The following is a 27077-nucleotide window of genomic DNA, read 5'->3' as shown; positions in this document are numbered from 1 at the left end:
ATCATAGGTATGTGTGTGTGTGTGTGTGTGTGTGTGTGTGTGTGTGTGTGTGTGTGTGTGTGTGTGTGTGTGTGTGTGTGTGTGTGTGTGTGTGTGTGTGTGTGTGTGTGTGTGTGTGTGTGTGTGTGTGTGTGTGTGTGTGTGTGTTTGCTATTCCTTAGTTACAAATGGAACCACCTCTGCTTACATTTCCAGAAAATTATATTATGGTGAAAGCCAGAGGATTTCCAGAAAAAGGTACCATATGGTAAAATTCTATCTCCTCTCCCTCTTGCATCCTAGTGGTAAGACACTGTCCTCCATCAAGGAGTCTCATGTGTACCGGATGCTCCAGGATGACCAGGAGAGGCCACATGAACCACGTCAGTCAGGCTCCTTTAAGGCTCTGCAGGAACACGTGGAGACTGATGGTGAGATAAATCCAAGCACACAGGTTGGGTAGAAACAGATTACATGTAACGGGGATTGACACTTTCACACAGCAGTAAACAAATGTTTTGTGCGTTAATAGGAGTAAAGCCATTGATTACTAGGAGTGTCAGAGCTCCAGTGACAAGGCCTCCTCCACCGGCGGGATCGCTACAGAAACTACCCCTCTGTGACAAGTGTGGAAACGGCATAGTGTGAGTACCCACTACCCAGACTGACTGATAGGAAATAAGGTACTGGAGTGTCATGGTGCTGCCCTCTCCCAATGACCCGTCTGATCCTGCCCCCGCCCAATGACCCGTCTGATCCTACCCTCTCTCAATGACCTGTCTGATCCTACCCTCTTCATGTTCCGGATAATGACTAAACCAAAAAGAATGTATTAATAAACCACTAAGGACCTCCACTAAATTATACACATGTGAACAGGAAGGTAATGAGAAACCATGGCAGGAATGTTTTTGCGGCAAGGAAACACAAGATGACAGTGTCAACCTAGCCAAATCTGTCCTCTCTCATCTTTTGGTTTTGGGGGATGAAAGTAAGAAGTACATGAAATGATTGAGTAAGAGAATATACCTGCCTCAGATACTTTTGATGTGGTGGGGCACATCTGCTGTTGGATAAGACCAAGGTCTAAGTGGGGTATGATTAGCGCTATGATGGTTTTGGATCCATAAATCTATCTGGATGGCAAAGTATAACATCCTGCCTAGGCTAATTGCGCAAAGTGCATAATAACAATAATTTTGAGCATTGGGAGGAAGTGTCTGGTAGACAAGATTAGGCAAAGTAAGACAGTAATCTCTCTTGTCCCCTGCTCCCCTGCTCCCAAAGTAAGACAGTCAAATCTCTCTTGTCCCCTGCTCCCAAAGTAAGACATTTAACTCTCTCTTGTCCCCTGCTCCCAAAGTAAGACAGTCAACTCTCTCTTGTCCCCTGCTCCCAAAGTAAGACAGTTAACTCTCTCTTGTCCCCTGCTCCCAAAGTAAGACAGTTAACTCTCTCTTGTCCCCTGCTCCCAAAGTAAGACAGTTAACTCTCTCTTGTCCCCTGCTCCCAAAGCAAGACAGTTAACTCTCTCTTGTCCCCTGCTCCCAAAGTAAGACAGTTAACTCTCTCTTGTCCCCTGCTCCCAAAGTAAGACCGTCAACTCTCTCTTGTCCCCTGCAGAGGCACAGTGGTGAAGGCCAGAGATAAGTTCCGCCACCCTGGATGTTTTGTGTGCTCCGACTGCAAAGTCAACCTGAAGCAGAGGGGCTACTTCTTTGTGGAGGGGCAGCTGTACTGCGAGACCCATGCCCGCGCCCGGACGATACCTCCAGAGGGACATGATGTCATCACCGTTTACCCCACGGCTTGAGACCCGTGGACCGGGACATGCACAGACCTGTCCAACTGGAGCAAGAACTGAACTGTCCCCATCTCATACAGAATATTTCAGGACAAAATACATTATATATGGTTCCACAAGCTGCACAGTGGATAAGTCATACTACAGTGGCGTTTATAAACTTAACAGATGAACAGATCATATCAATACCTGTGGACATTATGATGCAATTGGGAATTTGCTTATCACTGCCAAAAATGCAACCATTTATCTTTTTAAAAAGGAATAGGTTTGTTATGCCTTGTGAATACCAACTGTGCCTTGTGATTTAAAGGTTTTCTGAATATGTTACCATTGGTAATACAAAAATAATACAAATGTATTATCTTATTTGTGTCATGTCATCTATTATTACCACCACATGATATTGATGCTCAAGATAGTCTTCGTTAAACTAGTCAGCATTAAACTACACTGTAAAAGTTCAATCAGTCAACAAAAAGCGAATCAGAATTTCAAAGCATGCCTTTAATACGTCAATAAAGTCCAACAGGAGCCGGTTGTCTATTTGTTAGGAGTTTCCATGGAGACTCATAAATCATTCAGTGCAGGTCAGGCATCATGGTGGGGCTTCCAGCTTACACACTCAACAGGACAGCACCATTTCTTAGTGTTATACTGGATTTTTCAAAAACTTAAAATGTCAATGTGAAAGATAATTAAAATATATTGATATTTGAACAACATAATTCAGTACAACCTCAGATAGCAAGTTTTCACATCAGTATGCCATCACAGATGGTATATTCATGGTGTAGTTTGCAGAGTGCACTGCCCTGAAAAACCAAAGACCCAAACAGTCAAACACAGTGGCCTAAAACTATTATTCTGTCTGAGAGGATATGGATGGCCGAAATGGAGTCTCACCTGTTCACATTAACATTGATGATGCTCTTCACAGGGGTGCTCTTTGGCCCGGGAGATGGGTGGAATACCTTTCCTTCCTTATTCACGGTCACAGACTTGGATCTCCGGGTGATGTAGGGGTCAGCAGAGTGAGACGGGTAAATGTCAAACGTACCTGCTTTCATGCCGCCGATCTAAAACAGAGAAAATCTCCTCATAAAATCTCCTCATAATACACACACACTTGTAATAATAAATCATAAGGTATGTTGTCTGTCTCCTCTCTGCACTTTCACCCTTTTGTTTGGTGAGCTGGGTTTGAAGGGAACCACAAATCTCTTCCTCTCCTCCAATCTCTTCAGAGGCGGCAGAGGCTTGTCCAGTTTGTACGGGTTGTTGTCGAAACATTCCTTTGGGTGGAGGTTCAAGTGGAAAGCACCACCTTTCAGCATAGCTTTATGGCTTACTGCGTCTTTCTGGAAAAACATACATTCCCCTGTATAGTTAGAGAACGCATGTACCTCTGGATATAAATTATTATCTTGGACACTGTTTCAACCATAGAATTACATATAGAACATTGAATAGGATCTCTGTGTTTTCAACACCACTATTCTCCAGGCCGCACACCTTCAACATCTCATTCGCTCTGTCATAGGGGTCCGAGGAGTAAGGGTCAACTTTGGACAGGGTGACATTCGGATAGCTATGGGACAAAAGGATCCATCAATTTCCATGCATGAAAACATAATACTGTCCTGTTAAGTACAGTGAAACAACACTATGGTTGCATCCCAAATGGTCCCTTAATCCCTACATAGTGCACTATATAGGAAATAGGGTGCCATTTGGGACACATCCCATCATCTACAGACATACTGAACCTGTATCCACTTCCCCTCTTGGGCGGGTTGGTAAGGATGTTCTTGCCTGGTGGTTTGCACGGCTTCCTGGGGACCTTCATAGGACTCATGGACTGGATGGGACCACTCAGAGTTCCGTAGTAGCTGCCAACCCCTGACCTTGAATAATGGGAGCAAGCCAAGTTCTGGCATCAATCGCTGCATGCCACTGTGCAAGCAGACTGTCTGAGAAATGCAGTATAGTTTGTTCAGGTCTAATTTAATTGGGCCCCAGTCATTTCCATGGTGTCAGCTCTCTGGCTGTGTGGCTGGTCCCTGGTTCCCAGGCTGTGTCCCAAATGGCACACTATTACCTATATAGAACACTACTTTTGACCAGGGACCACAGGGCTCTACTACCCATTGGGCTCTGGTCAAAAGTATAGCACTATGTAGGGAATAGGGTGTCATTTGGGCCACAGTCCTGGTCTCTGAGTTGATTAGGGCCAAACAGAAACAATATGTTTCTCTGAATGGTAGAGGAATACAGAACGCCTTACGCAGCTGGGGAACAAACTGCATGACGGAATGGAAACGGAGCTCTGGAGGTCCTTCTCATCTGCTGATTCAAATTAAGCCTGTAACCATGTCAACCTCAACTATTTCACATAAATTACATAGTCTGTTTTGGTCAGGGAGATCCATTCTTTATTTGCTTTCATCTTTAAGTCTCTTAACGTAATCAAGATCATCACCAAAACAAGGGGCTCATGTCTATGGGCTGGCATTATGCACCATCTGTTCTAAAGCAGCCTTTTAAAGTCTTGTTAAGCCTAAACCTCAAGTAGATGTGTGCTCTTCCATTAACCATATGATCTGTGAATTATTATTTTTGAACTCATGGCTTACGGTTTCTTCTCTCCATTGCTGGGGAGGAAGGCGCTACCTACGTTCTTTTTGGACTGCTGACTCCTGTATTGGCGGGCGAGCCGCACAGGGTCTGTGAGGGCTTCTCTCTCAAAGACCCGCTTAAAGTGAGTGTCAAAGTAGCCCACTTGTAACCCTGACCTCTTCTTGGTGGCCCCACCAGTTAGTAGCTGTTTACCCTTCTGAGCAGACTCATTGCAAGGACCTTAAAGGGTAAGTGAAATGGGATTAAAGTTACATTTTTTTACCATAAATATTACAGTCAACTATCTCATCCTGCCTTACTTGTCTGTATAGACTTCAATAGTGTGAAATATCTATAATCTAATTGAAATCCCTTGTCCACTGTCATTACCTAGACATGGTGTACTTACGGGGAATAAAAGGGGTGTATTTGTCCCCAATGGAGATGTATCCCATTTCCTTGAAGACTCCAATCTTCTCCATATCTGACTTCCCTCCTTCTGGGGGCATCTTTAGGGAATAACAGTGAGCACAACCACCAAAGACTATTCAATTGAATTGCTACCGTTGTAAAGCAAATGTTGACCATTTGTATTATCTTCAATTGTTATACTGGGATTATTTTCTCAACCCTTGATGAACTCTCCGCGGTTTATCTATCATGGGATGACACCGTTGAAAATTCCATAATAATAATCCAACAATAGATACTCTTTAGTAAATAACTAAACTTTAAAATACCGTAGTATTTTAAGATATAAATCTACCTTTAATTCGCTGGTCTTCGATCTGCAGATTGGTTTATGAAATTATGAATTGTTCTCGTTCCTGTATCTGTGTACAATGTGTTACCTTGGCGTCCGTTGTGCACAAACGGGGGAGAGGAGGGGTTGTAGCTATCGTCTTTGCGCAGAATATACGGATTATATCTAGCCATGTAGCCAATGCCTTTTTACTTGACAGTAAAATAAAAATATAATTTACATTTTCACTTGGCATATGGCAATATTAAAACATCCCGTTTGAGGTTGAGGGGTATCTCTCTAAACTCTAACTCTGAATACTTCTCCCTGCAACGGTAACTCACACACTGCACAATCACCTGTTTTACCATGGTAATATAATTTAATCTGAAACAAGAGTAAATCAATTATTTCTCAATTTGTTTGTCTCACTTGCAATTTTTTTTTGAGTTTCCAACTAAACATGAACGGAATTACAACATAGCCTAGGCTTAATTTGGAAATGTACCAGGGGTCACACAGTTTCAGCAACAAAAAAATATGGGCAATCGGTTATTTTATTATCAATGTTTATTGATAGGCCGAAATGACAAAGTATCAATCCATTCTAATAATCCAATAGGCGAATATTCTAACAGGCCTAATCAAACGTTGTGTTGTGATAATAATAATTGTCATTGTTACTGTTAGCACATACTAGTTGCACACATCTACACACAACAATAGAGCAATGTGATTTACTGAACGCACAGTATTTGCATCACAGTATTTGTTTAGTAGTTGCTTAGTAACAGATTATATTGTGTGGTTGCAAAAAGCGCACTGTAGACTTTATGCACACAAAATGAACAAACTGCGTGAAAGGTAAGTCAGAAAAAACGATCAATTTGGGTTCTTATTTTATGTTTTAAAGCGTAGGTGTATCCTGCCAAACAGATTGTAAAAATCTAGCGATGTATTGCAGGCTCTGAGGCAAGGGTATGAAGTCGGATTATAAAACCGAAGCTCCAAAGAAACACAGCTCAGCAAAGGTGTTTAGCGCCATCACGGATGTCTACCGAGATGAAGGGGTGAACCCGACTTCACACCAAGGTATTCAGCACGGGCTAAAACAAACAGTCAATTTAGATTTGGAAAGGTTCATGACCTCAGATCAGCTATTATTATGACGCACCACTGCTGTTGTTGTTGAGATGAGTAAGGGAATGGAAGGAAAACCATGGAAAATATTAACGTTTGTAGATCCAACTTTAATCGACCTGCAGTAGAATTGAAATCACTCAACAAATATAAAGAACAAGTTAATTTCCCACAGTCTTTGGTTTCCTTCTATTCTGTAAAATATTCACTTTGTTTGCCTCAGATCCACAACAGTCTGGAAAAATGGGCGCTGGTTAAAAGTAATGCACAGAAACACACAACCTGCCAGTTGAACCACATGCTTTGTTCTCCTCAGAGAGCCTTGCCACTCTGGTGGAGAGGGCTGAGAGGCTGCTGAAGGGCAGAACTGAAGGGGGAGACAAGCAGGCCATTTTCCTGCTGGGACAGCTGTACTATTATGAGGTAACAGCTCTCACATTCATATATCATATGCCCACATTCTGGACAAAGAAATGTAGTTAGCCTGATATAATGGAGCCATGTGAGAGCCATTTCAATAGTGCAGAAATACCAGTGAGGTATACTGATCTTGAGCGATGATGCCCTGGTTTTCTGACTGTACTCTACTGCTGGGCCAGGGGCGCTATGCGGAGGCAGAGAGAAGCTTTGACGGCATTAAGGACAACGACCCCAGAGCCCTCTTCCAGCTAGCTGTCATGTATTATGATGGCCTGGGCACTGCTAAGGATCATGTGAGTCAGGGTATTGATAGTGTTGTGCATTCTTCCTTGTTTGGTTTGCTGCGTTTCCGCCTCATATTAAATGACAATGGGTAACTGAAGAACCCCATGGAGCATTTCTAAAAACTGCTCGCTGTCACGCCTGCTACTATCATGTTATAAATCCAAACTACTGTATATCTACCAAACATACCTCATGTTGAGTAGTCTCCCTAGGCAGAAGGGTTGCCTTCCACAATGTAACCTGTTTGTTGCATTGGTCTGGGGTTTCTGAGACTACATGTTGAGTAGCCTGAGTCTGACAAGTGCAGTGTGTTGTACTCTGCTCCAGCCCAGGGCAGTGGACTACATGAGGAGAGTAGTCCAGTGGAACAGCCCAGAGGCAGGCTCTATCAGATACACTGCTCTGTATCACATTGGCATAGCCTACCTGGAGGGCTATGGGGTCCAGCAATCCAATACAGAGGCAGAAAGGTCAGCAGAAACACACACTCAATGTTTGAGAGGTTTGCCAACTCCTGGAGAACTGTTGTGGTAGTGACCGTGTTTAATGTTTTCCTCACCCAGTTACTGGCTCCTTGCTGCTGATGAGGGAAACCCCAAAGCCTGTGTAAAAGCTCAGAGTTCACTGGGTATGTTCTACTCTAGACCTGAGACATAGGACCTTAAAAGGGTATGATGGGTTTACTGTACCCATGAGATGTTTCACCTTGATCAATAATTCAGTATTCTATTTTAACTATTCCCTTTCATAACTCTGTTTCCCCACTGTGTGCACCCTATGCCCCAGGCGTTCTTCTGGCACTCAGAGGCCTGTGGCAATGGCAGTCTGGAGTCCCAGGGTGCACTGGGGATCATGTACTTGTATGGTCAGGGCATCCAGCAGGACCCCAAGGCTGCCATGGAGTGCCTGAAGGAAGCGGCTGAGCAGGGGAGTGTGTACGCCCAGGCCTACCTGTCTGCCTACTACTACCACAGGAAGCTCTACTCCAGAGCAGCAGCCCTTGCCAAAAGGTACTGTCATAGCTGATACAGTATATTCCCTGTTCTGTCCACACGCTGATTATCCACCACAATAATCACACAAATAAGTGTGTCTTTTTCAATCAATCTTCTTTTCAGACACGTATTATAGTATCCTAACCAACAGCAATTTGATTTCCCTTTGAACCACATCCATCATGCCGTTGCTGGTAAAGTACCCCGTAGAGTGCCAGTCCCATCAGAGTTGTTCCAACAAGCAGTAAGACAGAGTCCTTGGAAGCAGTGGTTGTGTTGTTCATGTGGGTATGAGAGACACAGCCCGCAAAATACCACGGCAGTCTTTTTAGTTTCGTTGTAATTGAAAATTAAAATGAGGTGGAGGAGAAAAGGCAGTTAAATACTTAAAACACTAACCATCTTCAGAATACTAAAGATGTGATAAATATGTATGGTTTGTTAGAAGTCAGAGGTATAAAAAAAAAAGAAGAGATGCTGTGGCTAAAGCTAACCTACTACCCTCTATTTCCACAAGGAAAATGATTGAAGCAGTTTTTAAATTGTAGACTAATGCTGCGGTGTGACACCTCAATGGAAAAATATATATTCCGATGTAAAATGTCAACCAACGGAGTGTATTTAAAGAAAAGTATTATTTGTATGCCAAAAGAAGTTGACGTTATCATCTTCCCACAATGAAAATGTAGAATTTCCAATTACGATGACATCGCCAGGGTCACTGACTGCCTGCCTGAATACGTCACTAAGGGTGTGGCCATTGCTCTTTTCTACTACGCCCGCTGTCTGGAACTGGGAAAGGGGGTTCCTCAGAGCAAGGAACAGGCCTGGCAATACTTCACTAAGGTGGGCACACACACACACACTCAAATGTATGTAAATTGTAAAGTCTTGTCTGTAAAATCTTTTTCGTTATGTGTCGGACCCCAGTAAGACTAGCTGTCGCCATTGGCTAATGGGGATCCTAATAAATCAAATCAAATTCTGCTTGACCCATTTGCCTGAAATAACGTAAGTATCAGTGAAGGCCAATTAAGATTTTATCTCCATTCTCAATCTCATACTGGAAACTGGATTCTCTTTGATTAGGCTGCTCTGCTAAACACAGAAGTATGCAAGGACCTCCAGATGGACATCATCTTCAGCAGAATGTAGCGATCCACCATCATGACCCTAGTTAAGGAGTCCACATAGCAGTCTCCTCCGTTGCTTTGAGATGACCTGAGTAAATAACATCAGACCTGAATGCTTTGTGTTCAGTGTGCGGGTTTGGTATTGATAAGAGTATGTTGATTGTGTGCCCAGTGTAAATGAAGAAGTGTAAGAACTGTTAAATACCTATAGACTCCACACATTAGAACGGTGTTACCGGTACTACTCTGCATGAACCGGTGGTCCTTGAATTCAGATGAACCGGGGGTCCTTGAATTCAGATACAATTTGTAGCATCCAAATTCAGATGGTTCCAATCATTCATACAATTATGAGGAGCTTACATTGACAAGGAATTAGCCTAAAAAATATTAGCTAACAAGTCATACATTTTTCTTTTGCAATTTATTGCTTATAAATGCTCTAAACATTTTTTGGGTAAAAATAAAATCTAACAATAAGTCACAAATAAAATTGTCACAATGACTTTACATGACATATTGCACAATGAAGCCGTTCTACAATGAACATAATGTAACATATTGGTGGGGAATGTATTTGAGGTCGGTATGCAGCTTGTTTCTTCTATATATGAGCACAACACTCATCATTTCACAACTATTCACATTTTGGATCCAAAACAAAGTAATCAATCAATAGCCTGGCTTTCTGCAACAGACCTTGGCAGTGGGACTGATTTGTCATTTTCAGCTACTGGAAAAAAATTAAATAAACATGTAAGGTAGTAACAGGAACAGAAGCTTGTCTCCCTAGTTTGAGCACTACATAATCAAATGCATTCAGATAAAGGTAGGGCAGAATAACAGAAAGGACATCATCCATTCAGCTTCATCTCATCGTTTAGCATACCATGCTGGAACATTATAGTACCTCTGTGTTGATGTTACATTTGTCTTCATGATCTATCTGTTGAGTTAAAATTAAAAAATCAAGTTTGAACAAAAGATAATACATAATCCTTCAACGAGTGTCTCTCCCCTGAAAACCAAGACAACTAAAGCCATGTTGATCTCCAGGAGCACCTCCATTTCCTTCACTGAGTGTGTGTGTGTTAGGCTGAGTCCCCAAATGGCACCCTATTCCCAACAGTGCACTACTTTATGCCCTCTGGTCAAAAGTAGTACACTATATTAATGGCACCCTATTCCCAATCGTGCACTACTTTATGCCCGCTGGTCAAAAGTAGTACACTATACTAATGGCACCCTATTCCCTTTGAGGGAGGGAATAGAATGCCATTAGGGTTCTGCTCCACATTAACCACACTATCCTGTGTTGCATACGTATGGGCCTCGCCCCATCAGATTTGGTCCGTCTCCACGTTGAGTTCTGGACACAGCTCTTTGAGGATCATCTCCATCAGAACCTGAAACAGGGGCAGAGGAAACATGTCAGGAGGCGATTAAACAATACCTCACTTCAGCCTGGACTCAAATGAAAGAGTGTGTTCTGTGCACTTTGTTCCTATGCTTGCATGTATGAGAATGACTGACTCATCCGGTGAGGGAGACCCTCTTATGATGTCTTTGACCCACTGATACCTTCCCCTATTAGATGGAATGAGGCAACCACAGAATGAAATAGAACATGTAATATATATGTATCTCTATGGAGGCAACTTCACAGAGTATTCCACACAAATAACTTTATTGACATAGTGCAAATGGGAATACTTTTGGAATGTACACATACCCTTTCAAACCCATTCTCCCTCTCTTTGTGTGGTCTGACCTGCCAGTAATGAGATGCTGTTCTGAACTGAGCCACTAGGTGGCTGAGTTACATGTGTTTGTGAAATTCCCAACAGAATCGGGGTGGTGGCTCTTTCAAACAGCACGTTTTAGCATCCTTAGCCATTTCACAGATGGTGAGGTGAACTTACATAAAGTAGATGCTTGTTGGCATTGGCCTCCTGAAGTGCGTTGAAGATCTTGATGATCCCATACCTGGCATTCTGCTGTCCCACCAGGTTCTGTAGTGCATCTGAAAAGACAGTTAACACGCTGTATGTGGTTGTGCTACCTATCTTAGTCGAATGACCTGACTAAATCACCATGGATAAGAGCGCCTGCTAAATTACCAAAATTGTAAATGTAAAAATTTCCATATTCAGAGATCTAGCCACAGATACTAGTCACGCCTAGGTGCAACATGTCTGCAAAAAGGTCAAATAGGGGGTGCTTAAATTTGTCCTGTTTCACACATGTACCAGTTTGTAGCCTGCACAGTGTGTGGTGTGAAATTGAAATTAGTTTTTTGCATATCCCACTCCCCCCGAGACTCCCCCGGTAAAAACAATATCTAAATAAGATAGGTATAAAAAATGATTGGATCCCTGTTTTCGATACTCCGGCACCCTCCCCCGTTTTCAATACTACAGCACCCTCCCCCGTTTTCAATACTACAGCACCCTCCCCCATTTTCAATACTACAGCACCCTCCCCCATTTTCAATACTACAGCACCCTCCCCCATTTTCAATACTCCACCACCCTCCCCCGTTTTCAATACTACAGCACCCTCCCCCATTTTCAATACTACAGCACCCTCCCCCATTTTCAATACTACAGCACCCTCCCCCATTTTCAATACTACAGCACCCTCCCCCGTTTTAAATACTCCACCACCCTCCCCCGTTTTCAATACTACAACACCCTCCCCCGTTTTCAATACTACAGCACCCTCCCCGTTTTCAATACTACAGCACCCTCCCCCGTTTTCAATACTACAGCACCCTCCCCCATTTTCAATACTACAGCACCCTCCCCCGTTTTCAATACTACAGCACCCTCCCCCGTTTTAAATACTCCACCACCCTCCCCTTGCAAGGATAACGACACGGAGGCTTTTTCTAAAATGTTTTATGAGATTGGAGAACACATTGGGAGGGATCTTAGACCATTCCTTCTTACATAATAATAATAATAAAATAATAATAATATGCCATTTAGCAGACGCTTTTATCCAAAGCGACTTACAGTCATGCGTGCATACATTTTTGTGTATGGGTGGTCCCGGGGATCGAACCCACTACCTTGGCGTTACAAGCGCCGTGCTCTACCAGCTGAGCTACAGAGGACCTCCTTTGTCTGCGCTTATGGTCGGCCCTCTTCATTCAAACCACAGGTTTTCAATGGGGTTCAAGTCCAGAGATTGAGATGGCCATTACAAAATGTTGATTTTGAGGCCAACTAACTATTTCTTTGTGGTTTTTGATGTGTGATTGGTGTTATTGTCTTGCTGGAAGATTTACTTGCGGCCAAGTTTCAGCATCCTGGGAGAGGCAACCATGCTTCTGGCTAAAATATCCTGGTAAAGTTCTTGATGCCGTTGACCTTAACAAGGCCCCCAGGACCAGTGGAAGCAAAATAGCCCTGCAACATTAAAGATCCACCACTATATTTTACAGTAGGGAGGAGGTATTTTCTTCATATGCATTGCTCTTTCTAAGGCCAAACCCACCGCTGGTGTGCATGGTCAAAGACCTCTATTGTCGCGTCATCTGACCATAGCACCAGTTCCAATCCAAGTGCCAATGCCATTTAGCAAACTCCAGGCGGTGCTATGGTCAGATGACATGAAAATCGAGCTCTTTGGTCACACACACAAATGGTGGGTCTAAGATCCCTCCCAATGTGTTCTCCAATCTCAAATAAATTTAGAAAACTGCTCAGTGTCATTATCTCGCAATGGGAGTGTGCTGGAGTATTGAAAACAGGGGAGGGTGCTAGAGTATTGAAAAAAGGGGAGGGTTCTAGAGTATTGAAAACAGGGGAGGGTTCTAGAGTATTGAAAAAAGGGGAGGGTTCTAGAGTATTGAAAACAGGGGAGGGTTCTAGAGTATTGAAAACAGGGGAGGATTCTAGAGTATTGAAAACAGGGATCCAATAATTTGAATCCTATCTTCTTTAGATTTGTTTTTATTACTTTTGTAATTTCTTTTGTAATTTCTCTGAGCAATTGTTTTATTATAAAACAATATTTAAAAATTTGTTTGGAGCATACAATATACAGGTAACTGCCAAAATAATGGAAACACTTGAGTAAATGAGGGATACAAATTATATTGAAAGCAGCGTTTTCCACCACCATCAACAAAACACCAAATTATGGAATTTCTCATGGAAGAATGGTGTCGTATCTCTCCAATAGAGTTCCAGACACTTGTAGAATCTATGCCAAGGTGCCTTGAAGCTGTTCTGGCCCGTGGTGGCCCAATGGCATGTTAAGATACTTTATGTTGGGGTTTCCTTTATTTTGGCAGTTACTGGAAGCTAAGTATTTTTGTATTATTTATTTTACCCAGTCTGTTTTGCTCATCTTTATCAATAATCCAATTGAAGCAGAAACTTTTGTTTCAAGACCAATGCCAGACTCTCTCTCCCCCCCCCCTCCTTCAGGACTGCCCACACGATTTTTACCTCTGCAAATGTATTAAGACATTTATTTGAAGAAAAAGGTCTGACTGAAACATTGATAATAAATGTGCAGAGATGACACCAGTATGGCAGGAAGGAAGACCTATCTGGGATATTGTCTAGCAGCTTCTGTTGTGGGGAGACCTACCTGGGATATTGTCTAGCAGCTTCTGTTGTGGGGAGACCTACCTGGGATATTGTCTAGCAGCTTCTGTTGTGCCCGCTCCTTGGTCTCCCGACGTTCAGTGTCGGACCGAGCCTTGATTTGGGGGGCCAGTTTTCCGTTGGGCCAGAAGGTGTCGCGGAAAATGTTGATGTAGCAAACAATCATCTGCTCACTGAAGATCCAGTTGACAGTGTCTCGAATCTGCCTGAGGGGGTAGGAGAGGGAGGGAGGGTTCTGACGATAGCCTCTGCATTACAGTAATAGCTTTCTATTCCCAACTGAAGATAGCTACTTCACCCATGTTCAGAGCACGGCCACAACAACCCATTGCAGTGCATATCCGGAACACCCAGTCTGATAGATGTGGTAAGCGTAACCCTAGTTGTGCAGTTTGACTTGTTAAATAAGCTAAACGATCTAAACCAGAGGGGTATCACAGAGAGATGGAGATTGATCCAATAGTCTACAAACGCCTTGCATCAGTGTGTGAAACGTGGCAGGGTCAGAGTCTGGGGTAGCGTCCCCAATGGCACACTATTCCCTACATAGGGCGGCAGGTAGCCTAGCAGTTAGAGAGTTGGGGTCAGTAGCTGAAAGGTTTCTAGTTCGAATCCCCAAGCCAACAAGGTGAACAATCTGCTGATGTGCCCTTGAGCAAGGCCCTTAAACCTAACTCCAGGGTCACCGTTGATAATGGCAGACCCTGGCTGTGACCTTACTCTCCAAGGGTGTCTCAGGGGGAGTTGGGATATGCAAAAAAAACATTTACAATTCACACATGCATATAACATGACAAATATAAAATCCCCCACCTAATTATTATTATTACAACTTTTGACTAGAGCCCTATGGGTTAATAGGGTGAAAAGAGTGAATAGAGTGCCATTTTGGACACAGCCTGGGAGTGTCTACGCACCATTAGAGACGTGGGTTAGGGTGCAGGATAACAGGATAAGACGATAACAGAACAGAATAAGATGATAACAGAGTAAGACAAAAACACAACAGAATAACAGAAGACGATAACAGAATAACAAAATAAGACAACAGGATAACACAATTACAGAATAAGACAATAACAGAATAAGACAAAAACTGAATAACCTAACAGGATAACAGAATAAGACAATAACAGAATAACATAACAGGATAACAGAATAAGACAACTGGATAACAGAATAAGACAACAGAATAAGATAATAACAGCATAAGACAAGAGAATAACAGGATAAGACAATAACAGAATATGACAACAGAATAATTGTCCCTAGAATTTCTAAGCAAACAGCGGGAGGCAGGGCTTTCTCCTATAGATCTCCATTTTTATGGAACAGTCTGCCTACCCATGTGAGAGACGCAGACTCGGTCTCAACCTTTAAGTCTTTACTGAAGACTTATCTCTTCAGTAGGTCATATGATTGAGTGTAGTCTGGCCCAGGAGTGTGAAGGTGAACGGAAAGGCTCTGGAGCAACGAACAGCCCTTGCTGTCTCTGCCAGGCCGGTTCCCCTCTCCACTGGGGTTCTCTGCCTCTAGCCCTGTTGCAGGGGCTGAGTCACTGGCTTGCTGGTGCTCTTTCATGCCGTCCCTGGGAGGGGTGCGTCACTTGAGTGGGTTGAGTTACTGACGTGATCTTCCTGTCTGGGTTGGCGCCCCCCCTTGGTTTGTGCTGTGGTGGAGACCTCTGTGGGCTATACTCGGCCTTGTCTCAGGATTGTAAGTTGGTGGTTGAGGATATCCCTCTAGTGGTGCGGGGGCTGTGCTTTGGCAGAGTGGGTGGGGTTATATCCTTCCTGTTTGGCCCTGTCCGGGGGTTTCTTCGGATGGGGCCACAGTGTCTCCGGACCGCTCCTGTCTCAGCCTCCAGTATTTATGCTGCAGTAGTTTATGTGTCGGGGGCTGGGGTTAGTTGGTTATACCTGGAGTACTTCTCCTGTCTTATCCAGTGTCCTGTGTGAATTTAAGTATGCTCTCTCTAATTCTCTCGTTCTCTCTTTCTCTCTGAGAACCTGAGCCCTAGGACCATACGTCAGGACTACCGGGCATGATGACACCTTGCTGTCCCCAGTCCGCCTGGCCTTGCTGCTATTCCAGTTTCAACTGTTCTGCCTGCGGTTACGAAACCCCCTACCTGTCCCAGACCTGCTGTTTTCAACTCCTAATGATCGGCTATGAAAAGCCAACTGAGAGACCTGAGCCCTAGGACCATACGTCGGGACTACCGGCCGTGGTGACTCCTTGCTGTCCCCAGTCCGCCTGGCCTTGCTGCTATTCCAGTTTCAACTGTTCTGCCTGCGGTTATGGAACCCCTACCTGTCCCAGACCTGCTGTTTTCAACTCTTAATGATCGGCTATGAAAAGCCAACTGAGATTTATTCCTGATTATTATTTGACCATGCTTGTCACTTATGAACATTTTTGAACATCTTGGCATGGTTCTGTTATAATCTTCACCCGGCACAGCCAGAAGAGGACTGGCCACCCCTCATAGCCTGGTTCCTCTCTAGGTTTCTTCCTAGGTTTTCGCCTTTCTAGGGAGTTTTTCCTAGCCACCGTGCTTCTACACCTGCATTACTAGCTGTTTGGGGTTTTAGGCTGGGTTTCTGTACAGCACTTCGAGATATTAGCTGATGTAAGAAGGGCTATATAAAATAAAATTGATTGATTGATTGAATAAGACCATAACAGAATAAGACAATAACAGGATAAGACAATAACAGGATAAGACAAAAACAGAAGACAACAGGATAACACAATAACAGGATAACAGAAGACAACAGGATAACAGAATAAGACAATAACAGAACAGGATAATAAAACAACAATAAGACAATGACAGGATAACAGAATAAGACAATAGCAGGATAAGACAATAACAGGATAACAACATAAGACAATAACATAATAAGACAATAACAGGATGAGACAATAACAGAACAGAATAAGACGATAACAGAATAACAGAGCCCTGCCTGTCCTCTGATGAGATCACTCCCAGACATGTCACTCACTAACTGATCTCTCTCGCTCTACAGATAGCTGGAGTGTTTAAGTACAACACCACTCGCTGTCATATAAACCTCAACTTAGCCTGTTCCCAGATATGTGTGCGCTCCTTGCTTCACAAACTGGCAGGGAATTAGAGCAGAAATCGGATTTGAAATGTTCGTAAAGAGAGAGTGATGCTTACTTGTTTATGGTCCTTCCAAACGTGACTTGAACTAGTGCAATTAGAGTTTTTCGTACCCATTTGAACACTGAGAATAAAGGAAGACAAACAATATCACATTAGAGTGCCCAGTGGTGGAAAAAGTACTCAATTGTCATACTTGAGTAAAAGTAAAGATACCTTAACAGAAAATGACTCAAGTAAAAGTTACCCAGTAAAATACTACTTGAGTAAAAGTCTAAAAGTATCTGGTTTTAAATGTACTTAAGTACAGTGGTAGAAAAAGTACTCAATTGTCATCATTGAGTACAAGTACAAAGTAAAAACTATACATCAAATTCCTTATATTAAGCAAACCAGACGGCACGATATACTTATTATTTTAAATTACGGACAGACAGGTGCACACTCCAACACTCAGATATAATTTACAAACACAGTATTTGTGTTTCGTGAGTCTGCTAGATCAGAGGCAGTAGGGATGACAAAGCATTATATTGATAGGTGCCATAATTCTGTCCTGCTTGAGCATTCTAAATGTAACGAGTACTTTTAGGTGTCAGGGAAAAAGTATAGAGTAAAAAATACATTATGTTCTTTAGGAATGTAGTGGAGTAAAAGTAGTCAAAAATATTAATAGTAAAGTAAAGTACAGATACCCCAAAAAACTACTTAAGTAGTACTTAAAAGTATTTTTACTTAAGTACTTTACACCACTGAGAGTGCCAGACTGCTAGCAAGAGGTGACGACTAAATAACAGATCCATTAACACAGTTAGAGTTCCAAGGCTAGTTTCCAATTACAAACTAGGATATAATCTATTCATTTCAAAATTGCTTTGGGCAATTCATTTGATTTAAAGAACACTGACATAACTCCTCATAATATACACAAACCACACACTCCGTCTACCGAGGTGAACATGACAGTGAAGTGTCTCTCTCAAATGGCACCCTATTGCTTTTATAGTGCACTGCTTTTGACCAGGGCCCTCTCAAAAGTAGTGCACTATAAAGGGAATAGGGTGCCATTTGGGATGTATTCATAGCGTAGTGTAGAGGTTCCACTCACTTCCTCGGAGCTCAAAGATCTCTCCTATGAGCATGAAGCAGGGTTCAGCCAGGGCATCTTTCTTCCCATCAGCCTCGTCTCCATAGTCAGATAGGTCACTGTCATCCTCCGCCTCCTCCTGGTGGGGAAAAGGGAGTTTGTTTGTGAGAGAGAGACTAAATGTAGCTCAGTTGGTAGAGCATGGCGCTTGCAACACCAGGGTTGTGGGTTCGTTTCCCACGGGGGGCCAGTATGAAAATGTATGCACTCACTAACTGTAAGTCGCTCTGGATAAGAGTGTCTGCTAAATGACTAAAATGTAAAATGTAAATGGGTACAGTGTCTTGCAAAAGTATTCATCCCCCTTGGCGTTTTTCCTATTTTGTTGCATTACATCCTATAATTTAAATGGATTTTTATTTGGATTTCATGTAATGGACATACACAAAATAGTCCAAATTGGTGAAGTGAAAAAAATAACTTGCCTCAAAAAATTCGAACAAATAAATAACGGAAAAGTGGTGCGTGCATATGTATTCACCCCCTTTGCTATGAAGCCCCTAAATAAGATCTGGTGCAACCAATTATCTTCAGAAGTCACATAATTAGTTAAATAAAGTCCACCTGTGTCCAATCTAAGTGTGACATGATCTCAGTATATATGCACCTGTTCTGAAAGGCTCCAGAGTCTGCAACACCACTAAGCAAGGGGCACCACCAAGCAAGTGGCACCATGAAGACCAAGGAGCTCTCCAAACAGGTCAAGGACAAAGTTGTGGAGAAGTACAGATCAGGGTTGGGTTATAAAAAAAATATCAAAAACTTTGAATATCCCACGGAGCGCCATTAAATCCATTATTAAAAAATTTAAAGAATATGGCACCACAACAAACCTGCCAAGAGAGGGCCGCCCACCAAAACTCACAGACCAGGCAAGGAGGGCATTAATCAGAGTGGCAACAAAGAGACCAAAGATAACCTTGAAGGAGCTGCAAAGCTCCACAGCGGAGATTGGAGTATCTGTCCATAGGACCACTTTAAGCTGTACACTCCACAGAGCTGGGCTTTACGGAAGAGTGGCCAGAAAAAAGCCATTGCTTAAAGAAAAGAATAAGCAAACACGTTTGGCATTCGCAAAAAGGCATGTGGGAGACTCCCCAAACATATGGAAGAAGGTACTCTGGTCAGATGAGACTAAAATTGAGCTTTTTGGCCATCAAGGAAAACGCCATGTCTGGCGCAAACCCAACACCTCTCATCACCCTGAGAACACCATCCCCACAGTGAAGCATGGTGGTGGCAGCATCATGCTGTGGGGATGTTTTTCCATCGGCAGGGACTGGGAAACTGGTCAGAATTTAACGAATGATGGATGGCGCTAAATACAGGGAAATTCTTGAGGGAAACCTGTTTCAGTCTTCCAGAGATTTGAGACTGGGACAGAGGTTCACCTTCCAGCAGGACAATGACCCTAAGTATACTGCTAAAGCCCAGACCTCAATCCAATTGAGAATCTGTGGTATGACAAAGATTGCTGTACACCAGCGGAACTCATCCAACTTGAAGGAGCTGGAGCAGTTTTGCCTTGAAGAATGGGCAAAAATCCCAGTGGCTAGATGTGCCAAGCATATAGAGACATACCCCAAGAGACTTGCAGCTGTAATTACTGCAAAAGGTGAATAGTTACACACGTTCAAGTTTTGTTTTTTTGTCTTATTTCTTGTTTGTTTCACCCCAAAAAATATTTTGCATCTTCAAAGTGGTAGGCATGTTGTGTAAATCAAATAATACAAACCCCCCAAAAAATCCATTTTAATTCCAGGTTGTAAGGCAACAAAATAGGAAAAATGCCAAGGGGGGTGAATACTTTTGCAAGCCACTGTATGTACTTGAGAGTACGTTTGTGAACGCCTATATGAATGTACTGTATATGTGTGTTAGTCCCACCACCCCAGCCAGCCAGCCAGGTCTCCTGATGTGATGGTGCAAACTAACCTCTGTGTGTGAGAAGAAGTCTCCAGACAGTCTCTCCAGGAAGGAGGCCAGGGAGAAGGAGGTCTTCTTGTGGATGTCGATGACCTTCAGGTGCTCTGGGGAGGGGCTGAGGAAGGCATAGAGCGCCTCACTCTGACACATCCGCTCGTCTGTCAGCATTTTCTATACATGGTGGAGAAAACAGCTGCACGTTAGACTGGTTGTGTCCCAAATGGCACGATATCCCATAGGGCCCTGGTCAAAGGTAGTGCACTATATATTGGGAATAGGGTGCCATTTGAGACAGTCAATGCTAATAACATTGGAACCTGACTACTGCAAATCAATGAGGCAAACAAACAAAATCATAATTCTCATCATTGTAAAGCCTTTCCATCATCACCACCATGATAACTAACATTGTTGTTAAGGCATCTAAAGAATGTGCTCAACTTCCTCTTCAACTTAGTCATTCATTCTCATCTCATTGGCCAGTCTCCCGACATAGAAAGAGCCTAGCTTGAAATCCTGACTGCCAACTGAGAACCGCAGGAACGACCCGTTCCAATAATACATACATTTCCTGTCAGACAATACTGAAAGAGGAAACAAACTACCTGATCTCCCAATGGTAGCTCTATGTGACATCATCAACTCTGATGACATCTCCTGTTCTGAAAAACTATGCCCTTAGGAGAAATGCCTTCCACATAAACAATACACTGATTTCAGTGATGGTTTCACTATGATTTGTGGTTGAACTGTGTTGGCAGAGAGTGACTTACTTGTAAAAATGTGTTGAGCTGGTTTTTGGACTTTTCAAGGAATTTTTGGTCAATTGACTTGAATGGCAGTTTACTGACGGAGGGAAGCTGGACTTTTTTCAAGGTAGGGAAACACTGAATAAAGAATATAAAATGAAAGAGGAGAGAGAGAGAGAATAAGAGGGGTTATGTTTCAGTCTTCAAGTCTTGTTTGTAGCACCTCATGATATGCAGTGGCATGGTGACTCACTCCATCTCCACGGCAACTGGCATGTGGAAGCATTATTAGGGTGATTATCAGATGGCAGGCAGTGATATTTGAAATAAACGGCTGTGACGCAGCAGCGCAGGACTGTGGTAATTAAAAGGCTGTTGTTGGGGGGCAGACAGAGGGCGAGTCAGAGAGACTAGCTAGACAGGCAGTAGCACTAGCATGGAGAATCCTTTACCTCAGTCAGTTTTCGGTGCAGGGCCTGGAATTCTATGAGCTTCCTGGTGACGCTCCAGCGGCTGTTCTTAGAGTCGTCTCCCTCCAAAAGGCTCACTGAGACGCAGTAGCACGGCATCTGCTCTCCGTTCTCCTCTACTGCCTGGTGGGGGATAGGGGGCACAGTAGGAATCATTTTCCTTTATTTCACAGCAAATAATGAGTTGTGGACACAGAGTCACAACATGGTCAGAGAGTATGGTCAATGGTTACAGTAGTGTGAGACCAAGTGGTCAGAGAGTATGGTCAATGGTTACAGTAGTGTGAGACCAAGTGGTCAGAGAGTATGGTCAATGGTTACAGTAGTGTGAGAGCAAGGTGTAGTGATGGGAGATTTTTTTTATAAATATCGCAATATTATTTTTAGTCAAATTATCGATTTAAAAAATATATACATAAAGTGAATTCGGAAAGTATTCAGACCCCTTCCCTTATTCCACATTTTGTTACGTTACAGCCTTATTCTAAAATTTATTAAATTATTTATTTACGTCAATCTACACACAATACCCCATAATGACAAAGTGAAAACAGGTTTAGAATTATTTGCAAATGTATTAACAATATAAACTGAAATATCTTATTTACATAAGTATTCAGACACTTTGCTATGAGACTCAAAATTGAGCTCAGGTGCATCCTGCTTCCATTTATCATCCTTGAGATGTTTCTACAACTTGATTGGAGTCCACCTGTTGTAAATTCAATTGATTGGACATAATTCGGAAAGGCACACACCTGTCCCACAGTTGACAGTGCATGTCAAAGCAAAAACCAATCCATGAGGTCGAAGGAATTGTCTGTAGAGCTCCAAGACAGGATTGAGTCAAGGCACAGTTCTGGGGAAAGGTACCAAAATATTTCTGCAGCATTGAAGGTCCCCAAGAACACCGTGGCCTCCATCATTCTTAAATTTACATTTTAGTCATTTAGCAGACGCTCTTATACAGAGCGACTTACAGTTAGTGAATGCATATGTTTTATTTTTTTCATATATATAAAAAAATAATCATACTGGCCCCCCGTGGGAAACGAACCCACATCCCTGCCGGCCAAACCCTACCCTACCTTGGACGACGCTGGACCAATTGTGCGCCGCCCATGGGACTCCCGGTTGCGACAGAGCCTGGACTCTAACCAGGATCTCTAGTGGCACATCTAGCACTGCGATGCAGTGCCTTAGACCACTGCGCCACTCAGGAGTCAATGGAATACGTTTTAAACCACCAAGACTCTTCCTAGAGCTGGCTACCCGGCCAAACGGAGCAATCGGGGGAGAAGGGCCTTGGTCAGGGAGGTGACAAAGAACCTGATTGTCGCTCTGACAGAGCTCCAGAGTTCCTCTGTTGAGATGGGAGAACATTCCAGAAGGACACTTTTTTTTTGTTTGTTGCTTTGTCATTATGGTGTATTGTATGTAGATTGAGGTGGAAAAAACAAATGTAGTCAATTTTAGAATGACAAAGCAAAAACGTGTTTCTAGAAAAAATAACAGATATCACATTTACATAGGTATTCAGACCCTTTACTCAGTACTTGGTTGAAGCACCTTTGGTAGTGATTACAGCCTCAAGTCTTCTTGGGTATGACGCTACAAGCTTGGCACACCTGTATTTGGGGAGTTTCTCCCATTCTTCCCTGCAGATCCTCTCAAGCTCTGTCAGGTTAGATGAGGAGCATCGCCGCACAGCTATTTTCAGGTCTCTCCAGAGATGTTCGATCGGGTTCAAGTCCGGGCTCTGGCTGGGCCACTCAAGGACATTCAGAGACTTGTCCCGAAGCCATTTCTGCATTGTCTTGCTGTGTGCTTAGGGTCGTTGTCCTGTTGGAAGGTGAATCTTCGCCCCAGTCTGAGGTCCTGAGCGCTCTGGAGCAGGTTTTCATCAAGGATCTCTCTGTACTTTGCTCCGTTCATCTTTCCCTCAGTGGCGATTTTAGCATGTAAATCTCGGTGGGGCAAACAATATTTTTTCCTCGATCCTGACTAGTCTCCCAGTCCCTGCCGCTGAAAAACATCCCCACAGCATGATGCTGCCACCACCATGCTTCACCGTAGGAATGCTTCCAGGTTTCCTCCAGACGTGATGCTTGGCATTCAGGCCAAAGAGTTCAATCTTGGTTTCATCAGACCAGAGAATCTTGTTTCATATGTTCTGAGAGTACTTTAGGTGCCTTTTGGCAAACTCCAAGCGGGCTGTCATGTGCCTTTTACTTAAGAGTGGCTTCCGTCTGGCCACTCTACCATTAAGGCCGGATTGGTGGAGTGCTGCAGAGACGGTTGTCCTTCTGGAAGCTTCTCCCATCTCCACAGAGGAACTCTGGAGCTCTGTCAGTGACCATCTGGTTCTTGGTCACCTCCCTGATCAAGGCCATTCTCCCCAGATTGCTCAGTTTGGCAGGGCGGCCAGCTCTAGGAAGATCCTTGGTGGTTCCAAACTTCTTTCATTTAAGAATGATGGAGGCCACTGTGTTCTTGGGGACCTTCAATTCCGCAGACATTTTTTGCTACCCTATCCCAGATCTGTGCCTCGACACAATCCTGTCTCGGAGCTCTACGGACAATTCCTTCGACCTCATGGCTTGGTTTTTGCTCTGACATGCACTGCCAACTGTGGGACCTGTGCGCACTGAGTGCGCATGTGATATTGGTCCGTATAAACCGGATTCAACCTGGATATAGACGGTCCGTGAATCGGAGTATGCAAACGTGAGTAGATTACCTTGAAAACCACGATCGGACATCTTGGACACAGTCTCCAGTTCTTATTATACCTCAGTGGTCTGAATTGACTGTGTGTGTGTGTGTGTGTGTGTGTGTGTGTGGGGGGGGGGTAATTTATTTTCTTTCACCTTTAGTTAACCAGGTAAGCCAGTTGAGAACAAGTTCTCATTTACAACTGCGACCTGGCCAAGATAAAGCAAAGCAGTGCGATAAACAAAACATACAGTTGGGGTAAAACAAAACATAAAGTCAAAAATACGACAGAAAATATATATATATATACAGTGTGTGCAAATGTAGCAAATTATGGAGGTAAGGCAATAGTGCAAAATAATTACAATGTCAAAAATGTTATAAATTGATTTGCATTTTAAAATGAGGGAAATAAGTATTTGACCCCCTCTCAATCAGAAAGATTTCTGGCTCCCAGGTGTCTTTTATACAGGTAACGAGCTGAGATTAGGAGCACACTCTTAAAGGGAGTGCTCCTAATCTCAACTTGTTACCTGTATAAAAGACACCTGTCCACAGAAGCAATCAATTAATCAGATTCCAAACTCTCCACCATGGCCAAGACCAAAGAGCTCTCAAAGGATGTCAGGGACAAGATTGTAGACCTACACAAGGCTGGAATGGGCTACAAGACCAAGCAGCTTAGTAAGAAGGTGACAACAGTTGGTGCGATTACTCGCAAATAGAAGATACACAAAAGAACTGTCAATCTCCCTCGGCCTGGGGCTCCATGCAAGATCTCACCTCGTGGAGTTGCAATGATCATGAGAACGGTGAGGAATCAGCCCTGAACTACACAGGAGGATCTTGGGACCATAGTCACCAAGAAAACAATTGGTAACACACTACGCCGTGAAGGACTGAAATCCTGCAGCGCCCGCAATGTCCCCCTGCTCAAGAAAGCACATATTCAGGCCCGTCTGAAGTTTGCCAATGAACATCTGAATGATTCAGAGGAGAACTGGGTGAAAGTGTTGTGGTCAGATGAGACCAAAATCGAGCTCTTTGGCATCAACTCAACTCGCCGTGTTTGGAGGAGGAATGCTGCCTATGACCCCAAGAACACCATCCCCACCGTCAAACATGGAGGTGGAAACATTATGCTTTGGGGGTGTTTTTCTGCTAAGGGGACAGGACAACTTCACCGCATCAAAAGGGAAGATGGACGGGGCCATGTACCGTCAAATCTTGGGTGAGAACCTCCTTCCCTCAGCCAGGGCATTGAAAATGGGTCATGGATGGGTATTCCAGCATGACAATGACCCAAAACACACGGCCAAGGCAACAAAGGAGTGGCTCAAGAAGAAGCACATTAAGGTCCTGGAGTGGCCTAGCCAGTCTCCAGACCTTAATCCCATAGAAAATCTGTGGTGGGAGCTGAAGGTTCGAGTTGTCAAAGGTCAGCCTCGAAACCTTAATGACTTGGAGAAGATCTGCAAAGAGGAGTGGAACAAAATCCCTCCTGAGATATGTGCAAACCTGGTGGCCAACTACAAGAAACGTCTGACCTCTGTGATTGCCAACAAGGGTTCTGCCACCAAGTACTAAATTATGTTTTGCAGAGGAGTCAAATACTTATTTCCCTCATTAAAATGCAAATCAATTTATAACATTTTTGACATGCGTTTTTCTGGATTTTCTTTGTTGTTATTCTGTCTCTCACTGTTCAAATCAACCTACCATTAAAATTATAGACTGATCATGTCTTTGTCAGTGGGCAAACGTACAAAATCAGCAGGGGATCAAATACTTTTTTCCCTCACTGTATGTCTATAGTGTATACTATGTAGGCAGCTGATATTAGTCACAAGGGAAACTAGGCATCTGCCAACCCGCCACCACTATCAGATTAGAGCCGTAAGGGAGACTAGGCCTCTGCCACCACTATCAGATTAGAGCCGTAAGGGAGGAGACTAGGCATCTGCCACCACTATCAGATTAGAGCCGTAAGGGAGGAGACTAGGCATCTGCCACCACTATCAGATTAGAGCCGTAAGGGAGGAGACTAGGCATCTGCCACCACTATCAGATTAGAGCCGTAAGGGAGGAGACTAGGCATCTGCCACCACTATCAGATTAGAGCCGTAAGGGAGGAGACTAGGCATCTGCCACCCCACTACCACTTTCAGATTAGGGGGGCAATGTAGCCTGTTTTTTTACCCCGACTTTGGTTCTGAAATCACAATCACCCACTAATTAACATATTAAGTGTTTGAGCTAGTAATGTATTTATTTTTCTCTTTTACAAATTAGCTATGGATTTCACTATCTCAAAATGAAATGTTTTTTACCGTTTGTATTTTTTTTACAGAACGAACTTCTATTCTCCTCTCGCTTCGGACATGCAGATCAATGACTGTCACTACAGTTACATGCAGTTCACAAAAGATTAGGTATTTTCGGAAGGTAGAAAGAATGTAATACGAGCAACAACAAAAAAAGTGAACTGCCGATTCATAACGTTTGAATCAATTTTCTGACCGATGCATTCTACATTTGGATTGGTCTGCGGACTGATGCAATTGTATCTTAAACATTTGAATTGGGGGCCGATGTGTAACGCTGAATCATTACGTCCCTGTTGTCCAGCTTCTTTTTAAAATAGTGAGCCAACATGTTTTCAGCACTTTTATTTCCATGACTGATCAAAACTTGTTTTTAAATCATGGCTCTCGTCTCTCTGCCGACAACATATAGTGAGCAATATGTTTGGAACATCAAATCGCAATACATATAGAATCGTGAAGGTTAAGGGGATACCTAGTCAGTTGTCAATTCATATAGAATCGTGAAGGTTGCCTCCCGAGTGGCGCAGTGGTCTAAGGCTCTGCATTGCAGTGCTAGCTGTGCCACTAGAGATCCTGGTTCGAGTCCAGGCTATGTCGTAGCCGGGTTATGCAGGCACTGTGTCAAGAAGCAGTGCGGCTCGGTTGGGTTGTGTTTCGGAGGACGCACGACTCTCGACCTTCGCCTCTCCCGTGTCCGTACGGGAGTTGCAGCGATGGGACAGGGACTAACTACTACCAATTCGATACCACGAAATTGGGGAGAAAAAGAGGGTTAAAATCCACCCCCCAAAAAAAATTTTTTTGAATTGTGAAGGTTAAGGGGATACCTAGTGAGTTGTCAATACATATAGAATCGTGAAGGGGGATACCT

General features: G+C 43.4%; 4 protein-coding genes across 7 annotated transcripts in view; 2 read left to right on the top strand and 2 right to left on the bottom strand.

Moving 5' to 3' along the window:
• Positions 1 to 2152, top strand: part of pdlim3b (PDZ and LIM domain 3b) — a 12707-nt gene extending 10555 nt beyond the window's left edge. For both annotated transcript variants that reach the window (XM_041903964.2, XM_041903957.2), the window contains 3 exons: positions 283 to 410; positions 512 to 623; positions 1603 to 2152. In XM_041903964.2, coding sequence (XP_041759898.1) covers positions 283 to 410; positions 512 to 623; positions 1603 to 1792 — 430 coding nt within the window. In that variant the 3' untranslated portion in view covers positions 1793 to 2152. The remainder of the gene's footprint in view (positions 1 to 282; positions 411 to 511; positions 624 to 1602) is intronic.
• A 71-nt stretch (positions 2153 to 2223) lies between these two features.
• c2h4orf47 (chromosome 2 C4orf47 homolog) lies at positions 2224 to 5369 on the bottom strand. The gene is made up of 8 exons (XM_041903973.2): positions 5169 to 5369; positions 4812 to 4911; positions 4420 to 4642; positions 3553 to 3690; positions 3299 to 3374; positions 2965 to 3144; positions 2690 to 2862; positions 2224 to 2598 (listed from the first exon to the last, which is right to left on the bottom strand). Exons 2-8 carry the CDS (start codon positions 4909 to 4911, stop codon positions 2544 to 2546), a joined length of 945 nt encoding a protein of 314 aa, XP_041759907.2. The 5' UTR covers positions 5169 to 5369; the 3' UTR covers positions 2224 to 2543.
• Positions 5370 to 5947: 578 nt separating this feature from the next.
• LOC121586900 (LRP2 binding protein) lies at positions 5948 to 10268 on the top strand. The gene is given in 9 exon segments (XM_041903943.2): positions 5948 to 6008; positions 6109 to 6236; positions 6601 to 6707; positions 6884 to 6997; positions 7317 to 7459; positions 7553 to 7658; positions 7776 to 7999; positions 8674 to 8830; positions 9074 to 10268. Coding segments are annotated over 8 exon segments (1029 nt in total). The 5' UTR covers positions 5948 to 6008; positions 6109 to 6124; the 3' UTR covers positions 9140 to 10268.
• Positions 10269 to 10299: 31 nt separating this feature from the next.
• Positions 10300 to 27077, bottom strand: part of snx25 (sorting nexin 25) — a 53514-nt gene continuing 36736 nt past the window's right edge. For 2 of the 3 annotated variants that reach the window (XM_041903919.2, XM_041903927.2), the window contains exons 12-19: positions 21147 to 21287; positions 20719 to 20832; positions 19955 to 20116; positions 17981 to 18098; positions 16930 to 16996; positions 13764 to 13945; positions 11040 to 11140; positions 10300 to 10523 (exon numbers count right to left, since the gene is read on the bottom strand). In XM_041903919.2, coding sequence (XP_041759853.1) covers positions 10458 to 10523; positions 11040 to 11140; positions 13764 to 13945; positions 16930 to 16996; positions 17981 to 18098; positions 19955 to 20116; positions 20719 to 20832; positions 21147 to 21287 — 951 coding nt within the window. In that variant the 3' untranslated portion in view covers positions 10300 to 10457. The remainder of the gene's footprint in view (positions 10524 to 11039; positions 11141 to 13763; positions 13946 to 16929; positions 16997 to 17980; positions 18099 to 19954; positions 20117 to 20718; positions 20833 to 21146; positions 21288 to 27077) is intronic. The other variant, XM_041903933.2, reaches the window with a different exon arrangement.

Source organism: Coregonus clupeaformis, chromosome 2 (assembly GCF_020615455.1).
Source record: "Coregonus clupeaformis isolate EN_2021a chromosome 2, ASM2061545v1, whole genome shotgun sequence".
NCBI lineage: Eukaryota > Metazoa > Chordata > Actinopteri > Salmoniformes > Salmonidae > Coregonus > Coregonus clupeaformis.
Note: the sequence above shows the minus strand (reverse complement) of the source record. Positions and strands in the feature narration are given on the sequence as shown.